We start from the raw sequence: 22,865 nt of genomic DNA on the forward strand, positions 1-22,865 counted from the left end.
AGACCTGGAATATTATGCATACTTATTTGACAACGCTTTTATTTACCTTTTTTTGGCGCTTGACTGTCACTGTATGTTTTTGTTTTATGGAAGAGCACAGCATAATTATTCTTCTAAATCTCTCATTTGGTGGTCCATGAAAGCAAGTCATGACAGGATAAACAATGACAGGATTTTCATTTTTGAATGAACTAAGATCAGACAATTCGATAAAAAGAGGTTGCTTTATTGATCTGCACTGATATAGTCACACAAATGTAGAAAAACACAACCAGTTAGAGTAAGAAAGCTGGAAAATGAAGCATTTGGGATGCTTTGAGTGCGTTCTCTTGCAAATATCTGTACCTTGCCAAAGGCATCTTTAGAGCTACAGGCGCTTTGAGCTTCTATCAGGTGTTTTAATCACTTCACAATGCCGAGTCCGCGGCCTTTGAAGAGTGAACGCTGCATTTGAACAGTACTGTATTTGAAAGCACAAAGCATGCAATGCTGAGCCAAACTTCATTAGTGGTCTAATTCTGGAGCTGAGCAATCACAACACTCACCCGTCCAATCACACACATTAAAACAGATGGAAAATAAACAGCAGCGCATATACCTACAGGGAGTATGAGATGAGATGTAATTATATTTTTTTTTCAAAATAGCAACAATTAGGTTTGATAGTGTACTAAGCACAAGGCTGGGAGGCATTTCTCCACATTTTTGCAGCGAGTGTCTGTGTGTGTTTAGAGGACAATTTCAGGGCTCGCTCCATTGGATTGTGTAGCATGGAAAGGAAGACTTTTTTTTTTTTGTAAACATGGTTTTAAAAGCAATGGCTGTTCTCATGTATCCAAACTGCCTTGGGTTTATTGGTTCCTGGTGTTGGGGAAAGAAAAAGCACGATGAATTGTTCACCCAAAAATACAAATTCTGTCATCATTTACTCACCCTTGTGTCATTTTAAATCAGTATGAGTTGTTTTCTTTCACACAATGAAAGTATACAAAGACCAAGGGTCATCGAACTCCAATAAGGGCAAAAAATGTTTTCCATGAAATGGGATTAAGGTGGGAGTAAGACACAAATATGCAAGTCATAATCAAGCTAGACAAGTAAAGTCATGTCAGTGGCTCACCTCAAGCAAGTGCTAAGTTCACCAAGTTCAGTCAAATTAACAAATGGTACAATTTGAGGTTATTTTACTTATGTCTTCACTACATTTACATTTATGCATTTGGCAGACGCTTTTATCCAAAGTGACTTACATTGCATTCCAAGGTACACATTTACATTGTTACCAGTTCTTGCTTTCCCTGGGAATCAAACCCATGAACTTGGCGTTGCAAGCACCAACTGCGCTACTGTTTGAGCTACAGGAAAGTATACATACTTGTGAGTTTTGCACTTGACCACTTGTGTACTTACATGATGTATTTGCTGTATTTGGCCAGGAAAGTGTTCCAAGTGGGCTTTTAACCAGATAGGCGGAATTACCAGACGGGACACACTTAAAGTGTTGTAAAAATGCAAGTGTTTACAGAGCTTTATTTAGATTTCCAATACTTTGCATTTTAAAATAAACTGCTAAATGTTTGTTCATTAGTCCCTATGGAATAGACAGTCATGATCATGTTCTGTTTAGTCTTGGTTTCTAGTCTTAGGCTACGTTCAGACCGTCAGTCCAAATCTGATTTTTGTGCATAACCTGTTTCCAGCAACATTCATATGTGGTTTGAAATCCTATTCCAATCACATTTCTGGAAATCCGTTTCAGTCTGAACACTCTAATTGGATTTTGCGTGGTTTGTGTGACTTTCTCACACCGCGTAAAGCGGAAACGTCCGACATTGCTATAGGAAACATGCAGAAAGTTGCTGCAGAAACAAGGCTGTCTTGTTGCAAAGTGACAATATAACGGCACAGAATAAAGCCACACATTCAAGCCTCCTTTCGTTTCTGCCTCTGCCTCAGAAAACGCAGTAGTCCAGTGTGGCGACACATGTGCATGTTGTAAATAAGACAACATCTCTATTGCAAACCCCTCCATGTTGCTTTTGTTGTTGTTTTTGGCGTATACCTACCAACTGTTGCTATAGAAACCAATGCAGATATTCTGGAAAACTAAAGAGCGGCATGGACACACAAAGTGGACAGTCAATAATTTTAGATCAGATTCCAATCGGATACACAAATAATCGGACAGTGTGTGAACGTCGTTTTCTTAGTCCCTGATTATTGTCACACCTGTTCCCTATTCTGTTAATTAGCCTCCCTTGTGTATTTAAGCCTTCTGTCTCCCTCTGTTCTTTGTCTTGTGTTAATCATTACATGGTGAGTTAGGGCTCGGTCACAAAGAACGCGTTCTGACTTTGAGAAACACGAGAAATGGGCTCTGGGATGGGTTTTCGAGACGTGTTTTTTTAAATGTTGATCTGATTTTAACTTGAGCGCCGCATTTTTAGGACGCTGTGTAATGCGCGAGATGTTGCGAAAGACGCGAGACACAACGGTTATACACGTCCGTCTAGCGCGTTTACATAGAAAAACAATGGAAAAGTAGCGCATTGGAATGGAAAAACACATTACGCTTTCTCGTTCTTTCTGCGTCACACATTGTTTGTGGATTATCAAAACAAGCCAGCCCATGACAACGACACAATTTAGTAATTGTGGTGCTTCTAATTAAGTGATCAATGTTGTACAAAATACACATAGTAATCTTTGCACCAATAAAATGTGCAACACTTTATGTTTTACTACCAAATTATATGTAATATCTAATCAATTTAACTTACAGTGGGATGTTTTCCTTCGACATCGTGAACGTGATGCATGATGGGATACGCTTAGCCTCGATTACCGCTCCGAAGTGTGGATTTGTGCATTAAGGCCACTGAGCTTTGGCGTTTTTCAGACCTTGGACACTCATAGTCAAGGTTTTTCGTGTCTGAGCGATGAGCAAATGTTAGTCCAGACTGTAAGAATCAGATAAATCACTCTCCACGCTACATTCAGACCATTACCAAACAGATGTGCAAGACTATTCATTAATCACATCGTCCTACTGACTCCATCTGATTTAGATTTAAAATCACAGAGACTTCAGCATCACTCCAGCTACAGACATGAATGATATCTGAAATCATGGATCTTACTGAAGCTGGTTTTACTTTGTTTTCAGTATTGAATATCATCAAAACTGAATGTATTTTTCCCATCTACACTGCTCAGCCCTATTGTGAACAAGCCAAGTCAGTGAAGGTGACACCATGCTAATGAAAAAACAGATCAATCCTCACTCGTCCTTCCTCGTCCTCAAGCATTACACTGGCAGGTGTGGTTGCCCCCCCAGCCCGTGTTTGATTTTCATCATGACTTCCGAGGGGAAGTTTTGGGCAGGGATCAGTCACACCTCTGTTAGCAGGTGGATCAATGGACTGGCGGCAGGGATCATGGGAACACAGCCATTAATGCATCTGAGTGAGGATTTGGGCTGCCGGGTGATTTATTGGCCTCTCATGGTTTGAGTTGGGACCTCCTGTGATCCGTCCCATTTGATGACCTTTGGTGCTGATTTGCCGCCAGGGGCAACAACACAAAGGCCAGCTTAGGGGTTCAATAAGAGCCTTTTATTTGGCTGGTGACCCCAGAGACAAATCTCCATCTGGTGGTGTGATTAGAGTCAAGTCAAGTCAAGTCACCTTCATTTATATAGCGCTTTTTACCAATATAGATTGTTTCAAAGCAGCTTTACAGTGATGATAGGAAATTAAAGTAGCAGAGATAGTTTTGGCTTTACAGCAGCTCTAGAATAAAGTTATTGTCCAGCTTAAGTTAGAGCGCTCTGATGAGAGATGGGCAGCTTTCTGCAATTCAATTCAACAGTTCAACAATTCATAAGTGTGTAGAGTTGATCTCTATAACTTTATAGCTGTTAACTATCCACTTTGAGGAGAAAACATTGACTGCTTCCCAACACCATCTATCATCGTCCTTCAGCTGGAGGAGGAGGAGAGATTGATCACTCAATACTGATCAAGTTCCCGTTGACAGGTGGCCTTTGTGCCATCATGCAATAGTTTGTCTAGCACTTCATTTGTGTCTTTTTGTTGATGGGTGGAGGATGATCTCAGCTGCAGATGGGACGCCCACAGTCTGACCATTCACAGACCATCTGGTCAATATTGCACACATAGAATGACTTTCTCAAAATTGCAAGCTGCAATCTGATTGGCCAGTAGTCATGTTTCACATTTTCTGATGTTTTTTTTACAAAAAAAAATATGGACGTAGTGTGCGTGACGTCACCCGTAGTGTTTCTGAAGAGCATTTTTGAAGCCCAAAGTGGGCGGAGTCGGTCGTCGCCATCTTGGCCGCGCGTCACTCCCGGATAAACGAAAATGTGCAGCGAGGCGGATTAGCTGAGGAGACGTGACGCTAACAGACATAACGGCTAGCAGTGACATCAGCGGCAATCCACCTGTCACTCAAGTGGCCACGCCCTTAATTATGCAGAACTTTAAGGCTTAATATAATTTAAACGGATGAGTTATAAAAAAATTCACCCCCCTCACAGTCGTCATGAAGGGCAAAATTAGCTTTATAGACCAAAACCACTTTTTGTACCAGACTGTAAACATGTTTTTTTCTGCTGTAAAGTTGGCCATTTTAACATGAGGGTCTATGGGATTGGGATTTAGTTTATATTTATTGATTATTTAATTTCAATCAGTAATTTTTTTTTAACTGCTTCTAAACGTCACACTAAAAAGGTTGTCAGCTTTACACGTCAGTTGATCAATAAGCTGCTATATGTAACACACTTCATGCTGAGGGCCCTATTTTAATGATTTAAGCGCGTGGTCTAAAGCGCACAGCTCAAGTGCACTTAGATCGTGTCCGAATCCACTTTTGCTAGTTTAACGATGGGAAAAATGGTCGGTGCTCCCGGTGCATGGTCTAAAAGGGTCGTCCCTATTCTCTTAATGAGTAATGGGTGTGTTTTGTCCCTATTCTCTTAATGAGTAATGGGTGTGTTTTGTCTCTATTCTCTTAATGAGTAATGGGTGTGTTTTGTCTCTATTCTCTTAATGAGTAATGGGTGTGTTTTGTCTCTATTCTCTTAATGAGTAATGGGTGTGTTTTGTCTCTATTCTCTTAATGAGTAATGGGTGTGTTTTGTCTCTATTCTCTTAATGAGTAATGGGTGTGTTTTGTCTCTATTCTCTTAATGAGTAATGGGTGTGTTTTGTCTCTATTCTCTTAATGAGTAATGGGTGTGTTTTGTCCATATTCTCTTAATGAGTAATGGGTGTGTTTCAGGCGTAACGTGCAATAAACCAATCAGAGTCTCGTCTCCCATTTCCTTTAAAAGCCAGTTGTGCTCGTCCATGGCGGATTCGCTATTTACATGGAGGAACTTACAAGCGGAAAGACTGAATGCGTCTCCAGAGCGCAAACGGATCTGCTAAAGCGAGACCATCTACGAGACAAGTCGGATTCCACCATATCTTTATGTACACAATAATAATCTTTTACATTGTTATTCTTTTATTTGAAATATTTGGCATGTTTGTGTGCTGCTGCACTGTGTGTGTAATAAGCAGAGTGTACATGCGTTGTGGAGCCGCCTATAGGCAAATATTATATATATATATATTATAATACTTCAGACCAGATTTCAGTTCCCCAAAATAGTAACGCGTCAACAATGCGCCTGAACACACACCTGGTTCTCAGACACAGATGGACGCAAATGCATTTGCTAATTAAACAATGTGATGCAGGATGTGAATATGAAAACTGCGTCAAGCTGATACTAGCAAAAAACACTTGCGACGCCTGGCGCTACATTGAGCCGGGTCTATGATAGGGCCCTGAGTGTCACAAGTCGATCTGTGTAAGACTAGGTTGAGGATTTCTTGTCCAGTGAGATATAAAAGTCTCTGAGCAAGCGGCCAATGGCATTGTGGGTGCGTTCGCTCTAAAGCCAGAGCTTTCTCCGCAGCTCTACACTGCCGGTGTGTGGCAGGCTTTTCTTGTGTCACCGACTCTCCCAGCCATCGTGAGAGAAACAGAACGAGGAATAAACTGGAGGATGGGGGGGGGAGAACGGCATAACTTTCATCTCCGCAGAAGAAAGAAAAATAGAATCACCAAATCCATCCACATGCCTGGCTGGTCTAAATCTGATTTTCTGCTATTAAGCTCCATTTCCCTCTCTCGATCTGCCACTCCGAGGTGATGGGGAGGTGTCTTTGATCATATTCTCCCACTGTTTTGCTCTCTGTAATCCATGACCAAAAATAATGGGATTTGGTGTATCTCCAAATGGCAGAGAAACCAGTTGACAGAAATTAATAAGTTTGCAGGGACAAAAAAAAAAAAAAAAAAAGTGAAGACAAACAATGACAACATCATCCCCCCCAAAAAACACCAGCATCTTCCGTCAGGAGTGAAAAGAAAGAGAGAAAGTATGAATCATAATGTTAAACAGAGACTAAAAATGGTGGTGGCACATTAACAAAAAAATAAATAAAGTTAAAAAGAGGTAGCATCCAAACTTGGGGCAGAATGACAGCTGACAGGCGTGCCGTGGGGGAGCGGGGTAAATAACACACTGATGCGTCTTTGAAGTGAGCGAAGTGTGTTCTCCGAGACAGCAGCCATGTTCCTGATTCGCTCTAATCCCTCCTGTCACTGCTCAATGGAAACCTTGTACCAATGCCACATATCCTTCTTTGTCAACAGGTGCATTTCATTACGCAATGTGTACATGCAATCATCTTGACCAGTTTCCTGCCAGTTTTATGTGCAACAGACTCATGGTATTTGGTATTTGTTTACACGACACCATTTTCTACTAAAAACGTAAAACTTTGTATGCGTTTTGGACGTTCGTTTACACGACAACGCCTGAAAACGCGAACTTTTGAAAACGGGTTTCAAAGTGCAAGTTTTTGAAAACAGTCTTTGTGTAAACAACAAAAACATGAATCTGTGAAGACAATGACGCATGTGTGTTACGTGTTCAGTCTATAGTGTTTCATCGCCATCTACTGGCCTGGCAGGAGAATACAGCGTTTTTAGCCGTTTCCGCAGATCCGTGTGAACGGGGATCGTTCTGACAATGGTGTCGCCCGTACGCGGAAAACTCAAAGGAAAAACTTCTCCGTTTTAAGCATATCGTTGCCGTGTAAACGTACCCTCAAGACTCCTTTGCTTTGCTTGGGAGAATCAAGCTGAAAATTTCCTTTGAATTCAACTATTAACAAAAGAGTTAGGCCTGAATGCAGACTGGATTACACTGAGGCCGGTCTTGGCAGGCGGTCTGGGATAATAATGTCACATCTCTGTAACACTGGCTGTGGCAGTGAACGTTTCTGGGGGATGTTTGTGGATGGTGGGCAAACACTGTGTAAATAGACGGCGGGTGAAACATTCTGACAGCTTCCTCCCGGATCATTCACAAATACACTTCATATGTATTTACATTCTATTCAACTAGCGTAAGTCGGATGCTTCCGCCATACATGGCTCTTCACTAGCTGAAAAAAAAAAAAAAAACATGTGCTGACTTTTCAAAGCAATATCTCTCACAGTACCTCTACCACTGTCTTCCACTTTTCTTGCGTTCTTTGTCACAGTGGGGAAACCAAAATAACCACATCAGTTTCGTGCCGCACACCTTGTTCCCATGGAGATCTCATGCATGTACAGAAACCATGGCACTGGAAGCAGAGATGCGGTGGCACTACACAATTACCATTTGTGTAAGAGAAAGGATATAACAATAAGAACATAAAAGTAGGGCCGTGATGTGGAAAATGCGTACGAAATCCAGGCATAAAAATGGAATTTACTGTATAATGCAGAATGTCACTGAATAAATCCAAAGTAGGCCTGCACACTTGATCAAATTTGCGATATGAACTACAGTCTGTGAATATTAAACCACAATAAGAAAGCTATTTAAACATGAAGCCTGCTTGTTCTGCATGTCTCCGTGTGAAAGAGCGCCGCAGTTTCATTATACTACACACACACTCTTCACTTCAACCTGCCAAAACAAAGTTTGGTTTAATTTTTGTGGAAATTATGATTGCTATTGTACATTAAGTAATAATAACAACAATAATACAGTTTATTAAAGCATTACTTTTTAAGAAAATTATCAACGCACAATATTTCATGTTTTAGTTTAACTGTAAACCTCTGTTGAGCGGCTCTCCTTCGTTTGCCAAAAATAAAAGGAATTGTTTAAATTTCAGTTGAATACATTTTAAAAGATTGATCAAATTGTTAAAGTTTTATGCATTTGATTGCCACCATTTTTGATAAAAAACAAAACAAAAAAACACAGAATCCAGAATTAAAATTAAAAGACAACATATAATTTTTACACTATTGTTAAAACTTTAATTTTCATGATTTCAATTACTTAGGCATTAAAACATTAAAATAATATGCTTATGTTAAACGTAAAACATGGAATTTGTAAAAGATAAGTGTGTGTGTAGTAGTATAATGATAAGCAGTTCACGAGAGGTGCCACAGGTCTATGTTTTGGGCCCGCTCTCATGTCAGATCTATGGCACTGGGCTTGGTCAGTGTATCAGGGTAAGTTAGGCTGGTGCCTTTTATCAGGGCAAATCCCTTGAGCATTTGGCTTTCGGGCAAAAAAAAAAAAAGAAAAAAAAAGAAAAAAGAAAAGTGAACCAGCCACATCCAGTTCAGCGCCTACAGCTACAGTTTGTAATGTTGCTCATATTTTACCTGAAATGACCAATCCCTCTGATGTTAAACTCTGAAGTTGCATCATCCGAGAAACCCTGATGACTCAAAAAGGGTGGAAAAGCTGCAGGAACGAGGTCAAAGAAAATGAATTGAGAATATGTCTGTAAACGAAACACAATTAGACTGAACGTGACAAACCGTCATCCTCATATGAAACAAAGCCAAAGTATCCGAACTATTCCTGCTCATTTAGCGCTGGCAAAAAAACAAAACATGCTCCATAAATATAAAAATACCTGAATATCTTCATCCCTCCACCCCTGTTAACAAGTGAGTTGACTATAGAAATTCAGCAAATCTAATATGGTGCAAGCATACTTTACTGGGACGGTATAGCATTGCTTCACCACTGCAATACAGACACCAGAATCACGCCACACCTGCCCAAGTATAATGTTGTGGTCAATCATTCGACAAATCTGCTGCTGTGATCACTAGAAATCTACACAAGCAAGCAATTAACTGTTAACTGTCACACAAATGGTGTTTCTGAACCCGGGTCATTCTATAAATCTCATTTCACTGCAAAAAATGCTTTTCTTACTTAGTATTTTTGTCTTGTTTCCAGTCCAAATATCTAAAAATTCTTAAATCAAGATGCATTTACTAGATAAGTCAAATTAGATAAGATATTATGTCTTGTTTTCCAGGGGAATTAATCAAAATTAAGTGAGTTTTTGCTTAAAATAAGCAAAATTATCTGTCCATCTGTCCAAAATAATCTTAATTCAAACAGAAACAAGATTATTTTTCTTACCCCATGGACAGATAATTTTGCTTGTTTTAAGCAAAAACTCACTTTATTTTGATCCGTTTCCCCAGAAAACAAGACACAATATCTTATGGCATTGTACTACTTTAGTAAATGCATCTTGATTTAAGATTTTGTTTTGATATTTGGACTGGAAACAAGACAAAAATACTAAGTAAGAAAAGCATTTTTTGCAGTGTACATAGACATAATTATGATAATGCCTTCATTTTTAAATACGCATGTTGTGGCAATCTACCAGTGCATAAAGTGCCTGGTGAAGTTAGACTGCAATAAATAAAATGTGGTGTTTTTTACACTATATATAGCTTTACAGAGATAACAGGAAAATAATGCAACAGAGTTTGTTTCTAGAAGAAAATTGCGTCATAGTCCGGCTTAAGTAAGTTCAGTGATGGTTCATTTCTGTTGTAAAAAAGTTATTAGTTCAGTTATTAGCTCAGTTCAGTTCTCATATAATGGTGCCAATTATGTGTATATGTCAAAAGTATGTGTATAATATGAATTTGATTACAATCTACCTTTATGTTTGTTTGTAGTTGAGATTCTCAAACAAGCAAATACAAGCTAATGTTCATGTACGCCACGATTCTTGGGATCCAACTGAACTGGACGCAGTGATTAAAGAGTAGTGTTGTTTTTGGCGGCCTGTTTTAATTTTAGTTTTAGTCTAGTCTTTGTGTCAGGCTGTCATTTTAGTTTTTATTAGTTTTAGTCACATTCATACTCTTTTTAGTCTAGTCAAGTTTTAGTCGACGAAAACTGATGACATTTTAGTCTAGTTTTAGTCAACGAAAACTGATGACATTTTAGTCTAGTTTTAGTCGACGAAAACTGATGACATTTTAGTCTAGTTTTAGTCAATGAAAATTGTATTTTAGTCTCTTTTTAGTAATGCGATTCTATTTAACCCAGTCAATATATAATTTCAAACAAGGCTATCTTATTATAGGCTATTTAGTAGGCCTATATTTAGGGCTGTGACGGTGGCAGGTTTTTTTTACCACCGCGGTATTATTATTAAAAAATAATATTACATTTTAATATTCGGGGGGTTATTAAAAAAAAAAAAAAAACTCGTTTTATATTTCCACACAAAGACGCGATGCACTCTGCGCTTTGAGCGGGATGTGGGACACGAGCAGGAAAACACGAAGATATCGATCTCTTTATGATATCTTCGTGTTTTCTACTTGATGTAAATTGGTTTGAAGAGCGAATTTTATCCTCCACAAGGGCGAGATATTTAGGCTGTGTTTGAGATTGCGCTGCCAGAGAAAGTGAAACTAAAAATCACCCACACGTGTCAAACGCGCTTTACAACTAAACTCGCGCCCAATGTCTAATATAACAAGCACAAACTGTGTTAAAAAGAATTTGACATGCAAGTACAAATGTAGGCTATCTGTCCTACAGCGTTTTTCTACTTTACCACAGTAAAGAATACGAATATAATAGGCTTAATTAAAAGTGAACCAAGAAACGTTTATAATAGGCTACCTTTAGAAAATGGGTGAGACGTGACGTGAGTGAAGATTTGGGAAAAGAAACAAGAGATTCCATGCAGGGATGAGTCACGATTTTTGGATATTCGATTAGTTTATTTAATTATAAAATATCGAATAGGTTGTGCGATTATACTCTAAAATAAAATCTCCATGTTCTGGCGCTGATGCGGTGACGTGTTCATGTAACAAGAGACGCTGCCAATAACGCACATAACAGCTGTCACAAAGAACCAGCAAAAGTAATGATTATGAATGTGTCAAATATATCAATGAGACATTTTAATAGAATAACTAATGGAGTAATATATGGTTAAATTCGCTGATAATCGGGTGACCAGATCGCATGGGTTCACGCACAACTCTCTCATTCGTCGTGACGTTACATTTCGTCTCGTCTCGTTTTGGTCAACGAAAATGAAGAGACATTTTAGCATAGTTTTTATTTTTTAAACCACATTTAGTCTCGTTTTTATTCGTCAACGATATTGCATTATACATGTATTTTAGTCATCGTCACATGACCATGCATTTACGTCTAGTCTCGTCTCGTTTTCGTCAGGTGATAACGGTTCGTTGACGACAATATTTCGTCATAATTTTCGTTGACGAAAGCAACACTATTAAAGAGAAGATCCCGATCTAAAATCAGCTTTGAACTTAATACGTTTTCTCACTGGAAGATTATGTTGAGGAATCTGCAGTGAAAGAGAAGACATGAAAAGGCCTGAATCTGGAGGAAATCAGGACAGGAACCCATGATTTGTATAGCCGTTACTCCAAAGCTAAAGAAGAAGAAAGTACAACGAACATCTGAGCATCAGAGGCACTGGCTCCAAGTCTGGTTTATCTGGAGGAACAAGGCTCCCAGGGCTCTCTGTGTGGATGGAGATTGGGTACTGGTGGCCACACACACCACACACACACACACGCAGCCAGATAAACCTCTGTTGTTAACAGAGACTGGAATAAATTCACTTTTATCTTCCTTTCTATTCACTAAGCGACTGACGTTGGAACAATCTAACGCATGATCTTATCGCTTCTGGTATTCTGTTTCTTATTATTTTTATTCCACAAGCTCCCCTTCAAGAAAAAAAAAAGCCTGTGTCTTTCATGAAAACCCATTCATGGATTTAATGGATTTCGCTTTCCCTTTTTCTCTGGACCTGTCTTCAAAACTCTGGCTGGCCATTTCAGCAGAGCGGCTGACTGCCGAGGACAGCGTTTCTCTCACCATCAAAAGAATAAGAAATTTCAGCTTAGAAACATGCCAAGTCACGACGAATCTAAAAGCTTGAAAACTTCCAAATGAAAATAGCTAAACTTTTCCCCTCTGAAACATAAAGAAGCTCTGATGCAGTCGGGGAGAGATAACGCACCGGGTAAACGCGCAAACGAAATCATTAGCCGGCTTTAAAGCATTCCGGCTAATAATTTGTGAAACCAATAGGATTTATCTCAATGATGTTTCTACTGTCACGCAACAAGAAAAAAAACGTTTTTACATTTTCCGAAGAGAATGTCAACGCAGTGGTGCTTTCTCGTCTCCACAACTCTACGGTGTATTGCGTCGTTGCCCACTAGCCGAAAAAGGCCTTCGATTCCCCTTTTTCACCAGAAACAGGGTGCCAGTATTCCAGTCCAATCTGGAAACTGTTCCCATACGGATCTGGGTCAGAAAAATCAGCTATGCACATCAGAGGCCAGGGCGGGATTATGTCTTTACCAAGTATAGTATTCAAAAACAACAGCACAAAACAAAATAAGACTCATAAACAAAGACAAAGTGGCAAGTTTGTTCGTGGGCTTCATGGTTATGTACAGTGTTGGGGAAAGTTACTTTTAAAAGAAATGCATTACTATGTTGCGTTACTCCCCCCAAAAAAGTGGCTCAGTTTGATGCTTTGCTAGCGATACTGGAGCCAGACCATCAATTTCCGTGAACTGATTGATCTTGAACAGTTCTGGATTTTGGCGTCCGCTTGTACGGTGGCTCTGAATTGTCAAAATACCTCTCAAAATGCTTGCCACGGATGTGAAAAATGCAGAAAATCGAACCTGATCCCAATTTGTTTATGACGGACGAAAGTTTCTGAGGCAGTGTGTAAACGTGATTGACATGACGTGAAGTCGTGTCGTGTAAAATTTTGGCCGAGAATTTCGGACTCAATGTACAAGGACCTTAAGTACTAAACTTTGGTGCACAACTTGTTTGGCTTCAAACATAAATTATTCCTCATATTTCTTTTCTATGCAATCAGACTTACAGTTTTCATCTGGTGGACAATAAAATAGCAGAGACATCCCATACTTCAAATGAAGAAGAGACCCGAGCCATAGCCGTCTCATACCCCTTTTCAATCATAATAATGGTGTTACTGGAGCCAGTGCAAGCCAGTGAACTTATGAGAGCGGAAGGGTGGAGTACTTCACCACACATTACTACATAACCAGTGGTGTGTGTAACTCATTACAAGTAACTTGAGTTACGTAATCAGATTACTTAACACATTACATTTTCAACTTAGAACAAAATATCTAAGTTACTTTTTCAAACTTTTTCAAACTCAAAAGCAATGTAACACACTACTTTTCATAAAAAGTGACTAATTGCGTTACTTAGTCACTTTTTATGAAAAGTAGTGTGTTGCATTGCTTTTGCGTTACTTTTTCTCACCTGGGCTGGGTTTGCTTGATTGTTTTTTTATAACAACAATAAAAAAGTTATATTTTTTGGCAAATGTTAAGGCCCTTTCACACCAAAAGTGAAATGAATAATCTCCAGGCTGAAGGAAATGATTGTTTGCTTATTTTAGAGCACACAACACCTCCTTCACTTTATTTCTCTCAACATGTGGACAGGAGAGCTGTCAGTCAATAAATGTGAAAGTAAAAAAGTTTAAAAAGTAACTTAGATATTTTGTTGTAAATTGAAAAAGTAATGTGTTACTTTACTAGTTACTTGAAAAAGTAATTGATTACGTAACTCAAGTTACTTGTAATGAGTTACACACACCACTGGTTATGTAGTAATGTGTGGTGAAGTACTCCACCCTTCCGCTCTCATAAGTTCACTGGCTTGCACTGGCTCCAGTAACACCATTATTATGATTGAAAAGGGGTATGAGACGGGTATGGCTCAGGTCTCTTCTTCATTTGAAGTATGGGATGTCTCTGCAGATTTATTAGCCGCCAGGTGAAAACTTTAAGTATGATTGCATAGAAAAGAAATATGAGGAATAATTTATGTTTGAAGCCAAACAAGCTGTGCACCAAGTTTAGTACTTGCACACTGAGTCCGAAATTCTCGACCAAAATTTTCGCCACGACTTCACGTCGTGTTAATCACGTTTACACACTGCCTCAGAAACTTTCGTCCGTCATAAAAAAATTGGGATCAGGTTCGATTTTCTGCATTTTTCGCAGCCGTGGCAAGCATTTTGAGAGGTGTTTTGACAATTCAGAGCCACCGTACAAGCGGACGGCAAAATCCAGAACTGTTCAAGATCAGTTAGTTCACGGAAATTGATGGTCTGGCTCCAGTATTGCTAGCAAAGCATCAAACTGAGCCACTGATTCCTAAAGTAAACTTTGAATCTCTCGGGATAATCCCACAGCGAACTCTCCTTCCTCTCTACGCAATCTCAGGATTGGATGGACCCAATATTTTCTCTTTTTAAGAAGAGAGAGGACAACAAAATCATCCTCACATCCTCAAGTGATAGAGACGCTTGACTTAGCAAACACCACGGATGACTCATGTAATGGACTGCATTGGGGAGCAACGAAACACTGGAAAAATGAGTGTGTGAGTCAGATGTTTGGTTAATCCTCAGAGGACAGAGCATCTTTACTCTGGAGGAATGAGTTTGATGTTGTGCCTTTGGTCAGAGAGAGATCAGAGAGCCGGTCTAGCTATTTTACCTAGCGCTATACTAGCCTGGTCACTCTCACAGGCCTACGATAACATCATCGGTCTCACTATGTCATGTTTATCTACGTCTGTATTAGTAATCATGGAAATACTTAACTCACAAACATCAATTCTTATGCAACATACATATGGGCTTGATAACGCCATCTATTTGTTGTGTATCTCTTCATTAATAATCCACATGCCATAAAGGGACAGTTCCACCCAACATTTTAATTGTCATAATTTACTCACACATGTTTCAAACCTGTATGACTTTCTGACCTTTCACGAAACACAAAAGGAGATGTTTAAACGTCACCATTCACTAAATAAATCTTTTCTGAATGGTGATTGAGACTTTCACTTCACTTGAGTGTTCCTCTAGACTCTAGAGCATGGGTCACCAAACTAAGGCCCGCAGCCCCCCAGCCCCTCTGACCCCCACTACTTGAACCAGCCCTATGAGGCAATCCCCAAAAGTCGTCATGGACGGTACGTCATGGTACAGGTGTCACGGTTTGGTGCATACATTTACACTGAGAATACACGGTATAAAAATAAATAAAACTCACGTGCAATTTTATTAATGTAATGCGGAACTACTGTTAGATACGCGGATTCTTTAGGAACACCTAATCTGTAGCTCCGCCTTAGCTCTGAAGCTCTGAAGCAGACTGCAATGGTAAGATTGCTATGCTGGAATATGTTGAGAGAGAGGTGTGGGCGCGATCGAAAAGTCGTAAAGTGTTTACTTATATTTGTGTGCGTGTGTGTGTGCGTGTGTGTGTGTGAGTGAGTGTGTGAGGCGCGGCCGCGATCGAACAGTGGAAACATAAAAACATACTCCGTCATTCAGTTTATACAGGACATCATTCAAACTGCAAAGTGTTTGTTACTGTTAATTAAATTTTTAAGGAAAACAAATATATTAATCTGAAATGTAGCAGATTAATTTTCAATTCATTCAGGTACAATTACCAAACATATCAAGGTATTTTTATTAATTGAATTAATAAACTAATTATATAAAACTATTGTCAGTGCACTACAAATAAACTGGTTCTATGCTTTTACTTAAAAAAAAAAAAAAAATACAAGGCTTAAGACATTTATTTTTCTTTTGGTGGTCCAGCCTGAGACATGCGCAAGCCTTCTGCATTTATTTTTTGCTTTTCCCTCCATTGTACCGAACTCGTACCGAACCGTGATGTCTGAACCGAGGTATGAACCGAACCGTGACTTCTGTGTACCGTTCCACCCCTAAAAGAGAGTGCAGAGTTTTCAAAGAATAGTGGACCAATGATTATTTGTGAAGAATAACTTTAATTAAAACAAAGTGTGAAGACTCGATTACAACTTTTGCAAACCACTAGTAAAGATAAACAAATATGTGCCAGGAATCAAGTGTTGATATAGTAGTGTGGATATAGTAGTGGGGATGGCTGTGCCAGGCTAGTAATCTCTACTACACAATGAGGCCTGCTGGTGGTCATTTTGGTCTGGGTCATACAATTCTATGTTATATAGCTGACCCGGCCCCGGCCCCCCATCACAGTCAGGAACGATAATGTGGCCCCCAGAGAAAAAAGTTTGGTGACCCCTGCTCTAGAGAAAGAACAAAATTGTTCATGTGATAAAACCTTTTTTATTTTAAACCTCAAAGAAAAACCTTCTCCATTTTAATCATATTGTTGTTGTGTAAAAGTACCATTTGACATTGCTCAAATTTGACTTTGTTTTAATGCATTTATTATGGCATTCACACCATATTCTTAGTTTTTTAGGCCTCATCATCCATCAGTGTTTTGATGTACTCTTCAATTTTTCTCATTGCATTGCGGTTTTTTATTGTTTATATTTACTTTTTATGTTTATTTTAGTTTGGTATTGAACAGCACAGTGGTCAACTATTGTTTTTATTGTGCTTTATAAATAAATTTAGATTTGATTTGATTTGGATATTCTACTTTTGTAAAGTGACACTGCGACAAATTTTAGGGCTTGATTGACCTTTACTTTATCCTTTGTGATTTGATTGAATCGTTAAACTTTGGATATACTGGAAATTTGGAAGGCCGAACAAGCTATTTTTTTTATATTATATATTATATTTTCAATGATATGCATTGATGAATCATTATAAAACCTGGAATGTGTATTACAAAAGTAAAACCGACTCTCATTTATTGTCGAATGATGGATGTGTTAACTGCATAATATGAAAGTGTTAAAACATGAAAACACATTAACTTTGGCAGCTCTAGTCTAAAGCGTGTCAATCAGTCCCAGAGACAGACACAGGTCAGGATGAGTATCAGATGAGGGCTGGCAGAAACAGACACTGATTCTGTAAACAAGCCTTACGTGTCAGCCTGAGAGTGGAAAAGCCAGGCGGGATTCTCTTCAGATGGGATTTATGTGCTGCAATGTACTCACATATGGCTCCAAAATGGAGGCCCAGGATTTATGAAGAGGCCAAATGGCACGCTAATGTGCCGCAGATGTGCAGTCAGCAGTGGTGCATGTGTTTAATGAAAACTAATCGCTTTGATGGGCCTAATCAGGATTACGCTCTGATCAATACCACCTTTAGCCGGTTCCTGGCCAACCTGTGCTGGATTACGGCCACTTTTCCAAGCCCTCGTTTCTGCGGCTGGAATCAAGAGCTTTAAAAACTGTGAGGATGCAGGATTTCCGGTATAGTCGCTCAACGCTCAACCTTGATAGAGCCGGGGCTAATGTGTAGAATTAAATACTAACTCTTCCCTCAGTGCTGGAGTTCAAGCCAACACAGGCCATCGGTAAACATGCGTGTGTGTCTATTGTCCGTAACGCACACATGATTAGGTGAGAAGCTTGTCTTGTGTATTCATTCATCTGTTTATAAGTTATACGTTTATTTATTCACGTTTCCACCGCAGGAATTTCCCCGGGGTACTCAGCGTGTTTCTACTGCAGGAACCAGGGACTAATTTTTTTTTCCAAAATTTCAGTAACACTTTATTTAAATGCATTTGCTATTTGAACAACGTGGCACAGGACATGAAAATGAAAACCGCGTCGGGCTGAAACTAGCAAAACACACCGGGTGTGTGATAGTACGGGTCAATGCCCATTCAGTCTGAAGTCCACACCAACCTTCTCTTGTGCCAGCTCTCTTTCAGTCTTGTGGGATCTTTCCAGGTCCTGCCGCACCTGATCCATCTCGGCCCGCATGCGGTCCAGAGCGGTTTGCTGGTCGTGAGCGGCCCGCTTTCGCTCCTCCTCCCGCAGTAAACCCAACTCCGTCAGCTGCTGTGTCCTCTGACTGTGCGCCGCCAGAAGCTCCTTCCTCAGAGAACGCACCTGGGACTCCAGATCCGAGATCGTCTGGTGATGAGAAACACAAAAAAACGCCATGTGTAAATCTGTTAAGGTGAACCCATATAAGGTGTGTTTATGCAATACTGAATCTGGGAATACAACACTTAAGGCAAGTTCACACCAAGGACGATAACTATAAAGATAACGATAAAGATATACTTCTAAAAATCGTTCTCCATATTAAAGAATAGCAGAGTTCACACCACAGCTGTAACGATAACGATATGAGGAACGATATCGCTGGGATCACTTTCAGAACGATTTTTTTCCAGCTGTCGAATGATAAAACACTGACAGCCAATCAGAATCCACTCGAATTTAAAGGGCTCGTGCATTTAAAATGACAGACGACATTATGGAGAAGTTAATCGCCGAGGTACAAAAAAATCCAGCAGTGTTTGACAAGTCAACCCCCTTTTCAAGAAAATGGAGATGGAAAACAATCGTTGATACCCTCTGAATAACCGGTGAGAAGTATTACAATTACACAAGCTTCACTCTAAACACAGCATAAACACATTCAATTACGCTGTACACACTTTGAAACCGCTTGGCTTGCTATGATACGGAATATCCGCGTAAGTGTTACTAGTATCTCATTTTTCAGATAGTCAATACAATGTACAGTATTTGCTCTGGCACTTGTTTTAAATTATTTTGTTCCGTTAGTGTGCTTGTTGTTGTCCTCTGTTGACGTTGTACAAGCAGAATGTGACGGTTGGTGTGGTATTGGTCCCGCCACTCCTCCACTGTGATTGGATGGCTGGGTAAAACGTTTTACCCAAAGTTCAACATTCTTCCACTCTCGGCGACCAGAAAAAAGACGCTCAGCGCCTCGTTACGCTCATGGCGTTTTAAAAACGCACCGCTCCCATTGAAAACAATTGAAAAAATAAGCCAGTCGTGTGGAAAAAACGCTTTAGTGCACACAGGGCCTTAGACTGCAAAACAGAAACAAATGCAAACTGAAAAACTAAAGACAGAAGAGAGAGAAAGTGAGAGAGAGAGAGAGAGAGAGAGAGAGAGAGAGAGAGAGAGAGAGAGAGAGAGAGAGAGAGAGAGAGAGGGGATACAAGAAACAAGCCAAGCAGGACCAGTGGAGGATTGTGCCCATTCTAGGAAGAGGGAAACAGACACCACAGCCTCTGATCTCTGAGCCACAAGAGTTCAACATCAAAGCTTCGGCATTCCATAAAGGTCAGCGGTTTGATTTAATGACCAAAATTAGTGCATATCAAAGGTCAGTTACCCATGGGGACGAGGTACCACTGCCATTTCTCATTTCAGGAAGATGAAAAACCTCATCGAGACCGCTTGCCAATGAGCTGTTGCGTTATTGTGAAAGCGAGTAAAAAAGAGAGCAGATAAAAAGAGAAGAAATCAGAGGCATTACCACGGGAAATAGCCCTTGATGGAGCTGTCGGAGACCTCGTTCAGAGAGTCAAGACCCATCTGACACACTGACCAACTGCTGAAACTGGAGTACATACAGTAGGAACAGCATTATAGAGAATGCGTAACTTCGCTCAATGCTAGAAGTGACTGGGGCAAAACATATTTCTAGGCCACAAAAACAGCATTCACACATTTCTTCTGTAATTCTGATATATTTCCAAATACCTCTGAATGATCAGAGTAAACAATTTAGCAGGAAATATTGACTCGATTGTATCTACTGGGATTTGATAAGATTGTGAAAATTGGGCTATGATTTTATTGGTTAATATTGTTTTTCTTCACGTCTGTGACATTGAATACGCAAACATTAAAGTCATTATTACATGTTGAAGACAGTGTTGATGACAGATATTTTTCTCTCCTTTTTTCAAAGGTACATTTTTGCTGATTTTTGTCTTTATTATGATAGGATAGTATAGAGGGGACAGGAAGAGATGAGGGGGATGGGATCGGGAAAGATCCACGAGCCGAGACTCGAACGCGGGTCGCCCGAAGCGCAGCGGTGCAATAAGTCTTTTCTAAGATAGATAGGCGGAAGGTTTTTCTCTCTTTAAAATAACAAGAACTGACGAGTCATGCACTATAAGACCAGGAACATTAATTAATGAAGTACACAGAATAAAACCCTTTAGAATACATCTCTTTAAAAACCATTTGATGCTTTAAAGGGGTCATGAAATGGAAACCAAAATGCTCTTGACATTTACACATATAAGAGGTTACTCTACAAACTGCAAGTTTCAGAAGTCAAAAATAACTCCCCCATTTCAAAATATGAATTATTCTTTTCTGTCCTTTTTAGGGTCGCATCTTGTGACATTATGTCCGTGTTGCATTCATATTTCTTTCAAACCGCACCAGAGTTGGTTTGGAAGCGGACCGAGACCCATCTTTTCAGCGTCTCGGTCCACTTGTTTGGTTCAGATGGCAGCGTTCACACTTATTTAAATGAACCGCACTACAGAGCAATCACACCAGGGTTTGTTTTAATCCAACCAAATATGCCAAGTATGAACACACCAAATCCAGTTGTCCTTCGTGTGAGAAGCAGCGCAAGCGCTTGGAGTTCGTCAGAAATAGAGAGAGGTATCAGTTTACAGTCTGGGATTTCTCGTGGTGTGTTGCGCTATATCCAGTGTAGAAAGCATCACGGATTATAATGGGTTCTATTGTGTTTTGTCACGTCGTGCCTCTCACGCTCACATTGTGTTTGTAATAAACGTCAAACCAGCGTTTAATGCTATTTATACACCAAGCGTATCATTGTTTGAGTATTGCTAATAAAATCAGTATATACCCGGTTGTTTCTATTTCTTCTACTTCGGGATCTGACTCAGGCTCAAACATATACGCTTTACCATCAAATGTCGAATGTCAATCGAGTGTCAAAATAAATGACATGCTATAAAGAAGGGTGTGGATACGGTGCGATGAAGTTAACCAATCACAGCAGTGGGTGTTTACTTCTGTTCTGAAAGTGATAAAGCCCCATAAAATTGTGTTTTTCCCACAGAGTGAAATTGAGGATGGAAAATATTATTTTATTTTATTTTTGAAATATTGGACATTTTTGCAACCTTTATAAACTAACCTGAGTGTTCAGGTGACGTATTCTCAAGCTGCATTTCATGACGCCTTTAAAGGAATAGTTCACTTCAAAATGAAAATTCTGTCATCATTTACTCACCCTCAAGTATTTTTTTCCTACTATGGAAGTCAATGGGGTCCATCAACTGTCTGGTTACCCCTGTGGTTATTCCTTTAAGTCTACATAAAATATGGTGTACTTTAGCAATTAAAAGCACAATTGAAGCTAACAGCCTTATACACAACAGCGCACCCCGTCCTTAATAATAAAGTGACATCTTGATATCAAATAATCTGCGCTCCCAAAACATTTAACCCTGGCGCAGATGGTGGCATGTGGAAGAGTCTGGCATGTTGGCAGTCCCTCGCCTGCACCTCGCGCTCCCAAACATCCATGGGAGGAGACTGCTAAGTGCATCACGTGGCACGTCTGTCGGAAAATCATCTGAAGTTGTTTTGCGGCCACTTGGGGGAATAGCAGCGAACTTCAAAGCCGTGTCACACAAACACCCAGATGCCAAGAGTGCGCGCGGGTCCAATACGGGCCAGAGCGGAGCAGCACCAGCCCACATGCTTCTGAAACGGCACAAAGCTATTAGATCTCGGCTCAGAGGAGCCTTTAATCTATAATTCCCTCTTAAACTGGACTCTGGGAAGAATTTTCTGATGCATCTTTGATGGGCTTGGACGTGCTTTTATGAAAAGAAGCTGAGAAAACTAGCACAGAAAATGAGAGGCAATAATCACAGAGAACGTCGCATCGTATATGTTGTAACTTCAATGGTTTAACGAACGAATTTAATTCAAATTAAGTGAGAGAGATAGGAATGTAGGACAGACTGTGATGTATTCTGTTATTTATGCAATAAAAAGAAAATGTGAATACCCTGGCCAAACACATAAAAACTGTGTGTGCGCGGCTTGCTGTGAAAAAATGGTTCTTTTAAGAACTGATCACTGAAAGGTTTTTTTTTGAGAACCAAATATCATTCTTCTATGGCATCAGATGGCATGCTATGTCAGTCCCATGCCATGCCTGAAAGGTTGTTTACACGGAGTAGCAGAAAATGATAGGAAGTCATTCATTTTCAATGAGAGAAGCCAATGTGAGATGACAAGAGATGATTTTACAGTTTTGAACAGTTGCAAATGAGCAGTGAAACAGTGTGATGACGACCAATGGGAGTGCACAGACAGTGAAGGTCATGTGATCCACCACCTGATGCGAATGTGTACAGCAGTGTGAGTTTACCTTTCCCAAACCGCTTTACTATTAACAGCTAGCAGTATATACCATGAGGAATTAAATGCGATCGTCATTAGCTGAATTCTGTGTACAGAACTGGATCAAACATTCTGAAAAGAAGATTGTATATTGCATTGAAGTTGAGAACAAGTGTCATTTAACCAGCTTTTGTAAAACAGTGAGACATCCCAAGTGCATTCCTCAGGGAAACAGATAAGACGTATGAGTATGTCG

The 22,865-nt window shown here is 39.8% G+C and overlaps 1 protein-coding gene across 1 annotated transcript in view; it reads right to left on the reverse strand.

Annotated features, from left to right (window-relative positions):
- The window catches only part of cep112 (centrosomal protein 112), a gene marked incomplete at its 3' end in the record, with an annotated part of 211,975 nt that overhangs the window by 73,898 nt on the left and 115,212 nt on the right, over positions 1-22,865 (reverse strand). Inside the window, exon 21 of the mRNA XM_084108946.1 lies at positions 18,116-18,346. Coding sequence (XP_083965072.1) covers positions 18,116-18,346 — 231 coding nt within the window. The remainder of the gene's footprint in view (positions 1-18,115; positions 18,347-22,865) is intronic.

Source organism: Abramis brama, assembly GCF_963993115.1.
Source record: "Abramis brama genome assembly, chromosome: 1".
Taxonomy (NCBI): domain Eukaryota; kingdom Metazoa; phylum Chordata; class Actinopteri; order Cypriniformes; family Leuciscidae; genus Abramis; species Abramis brama.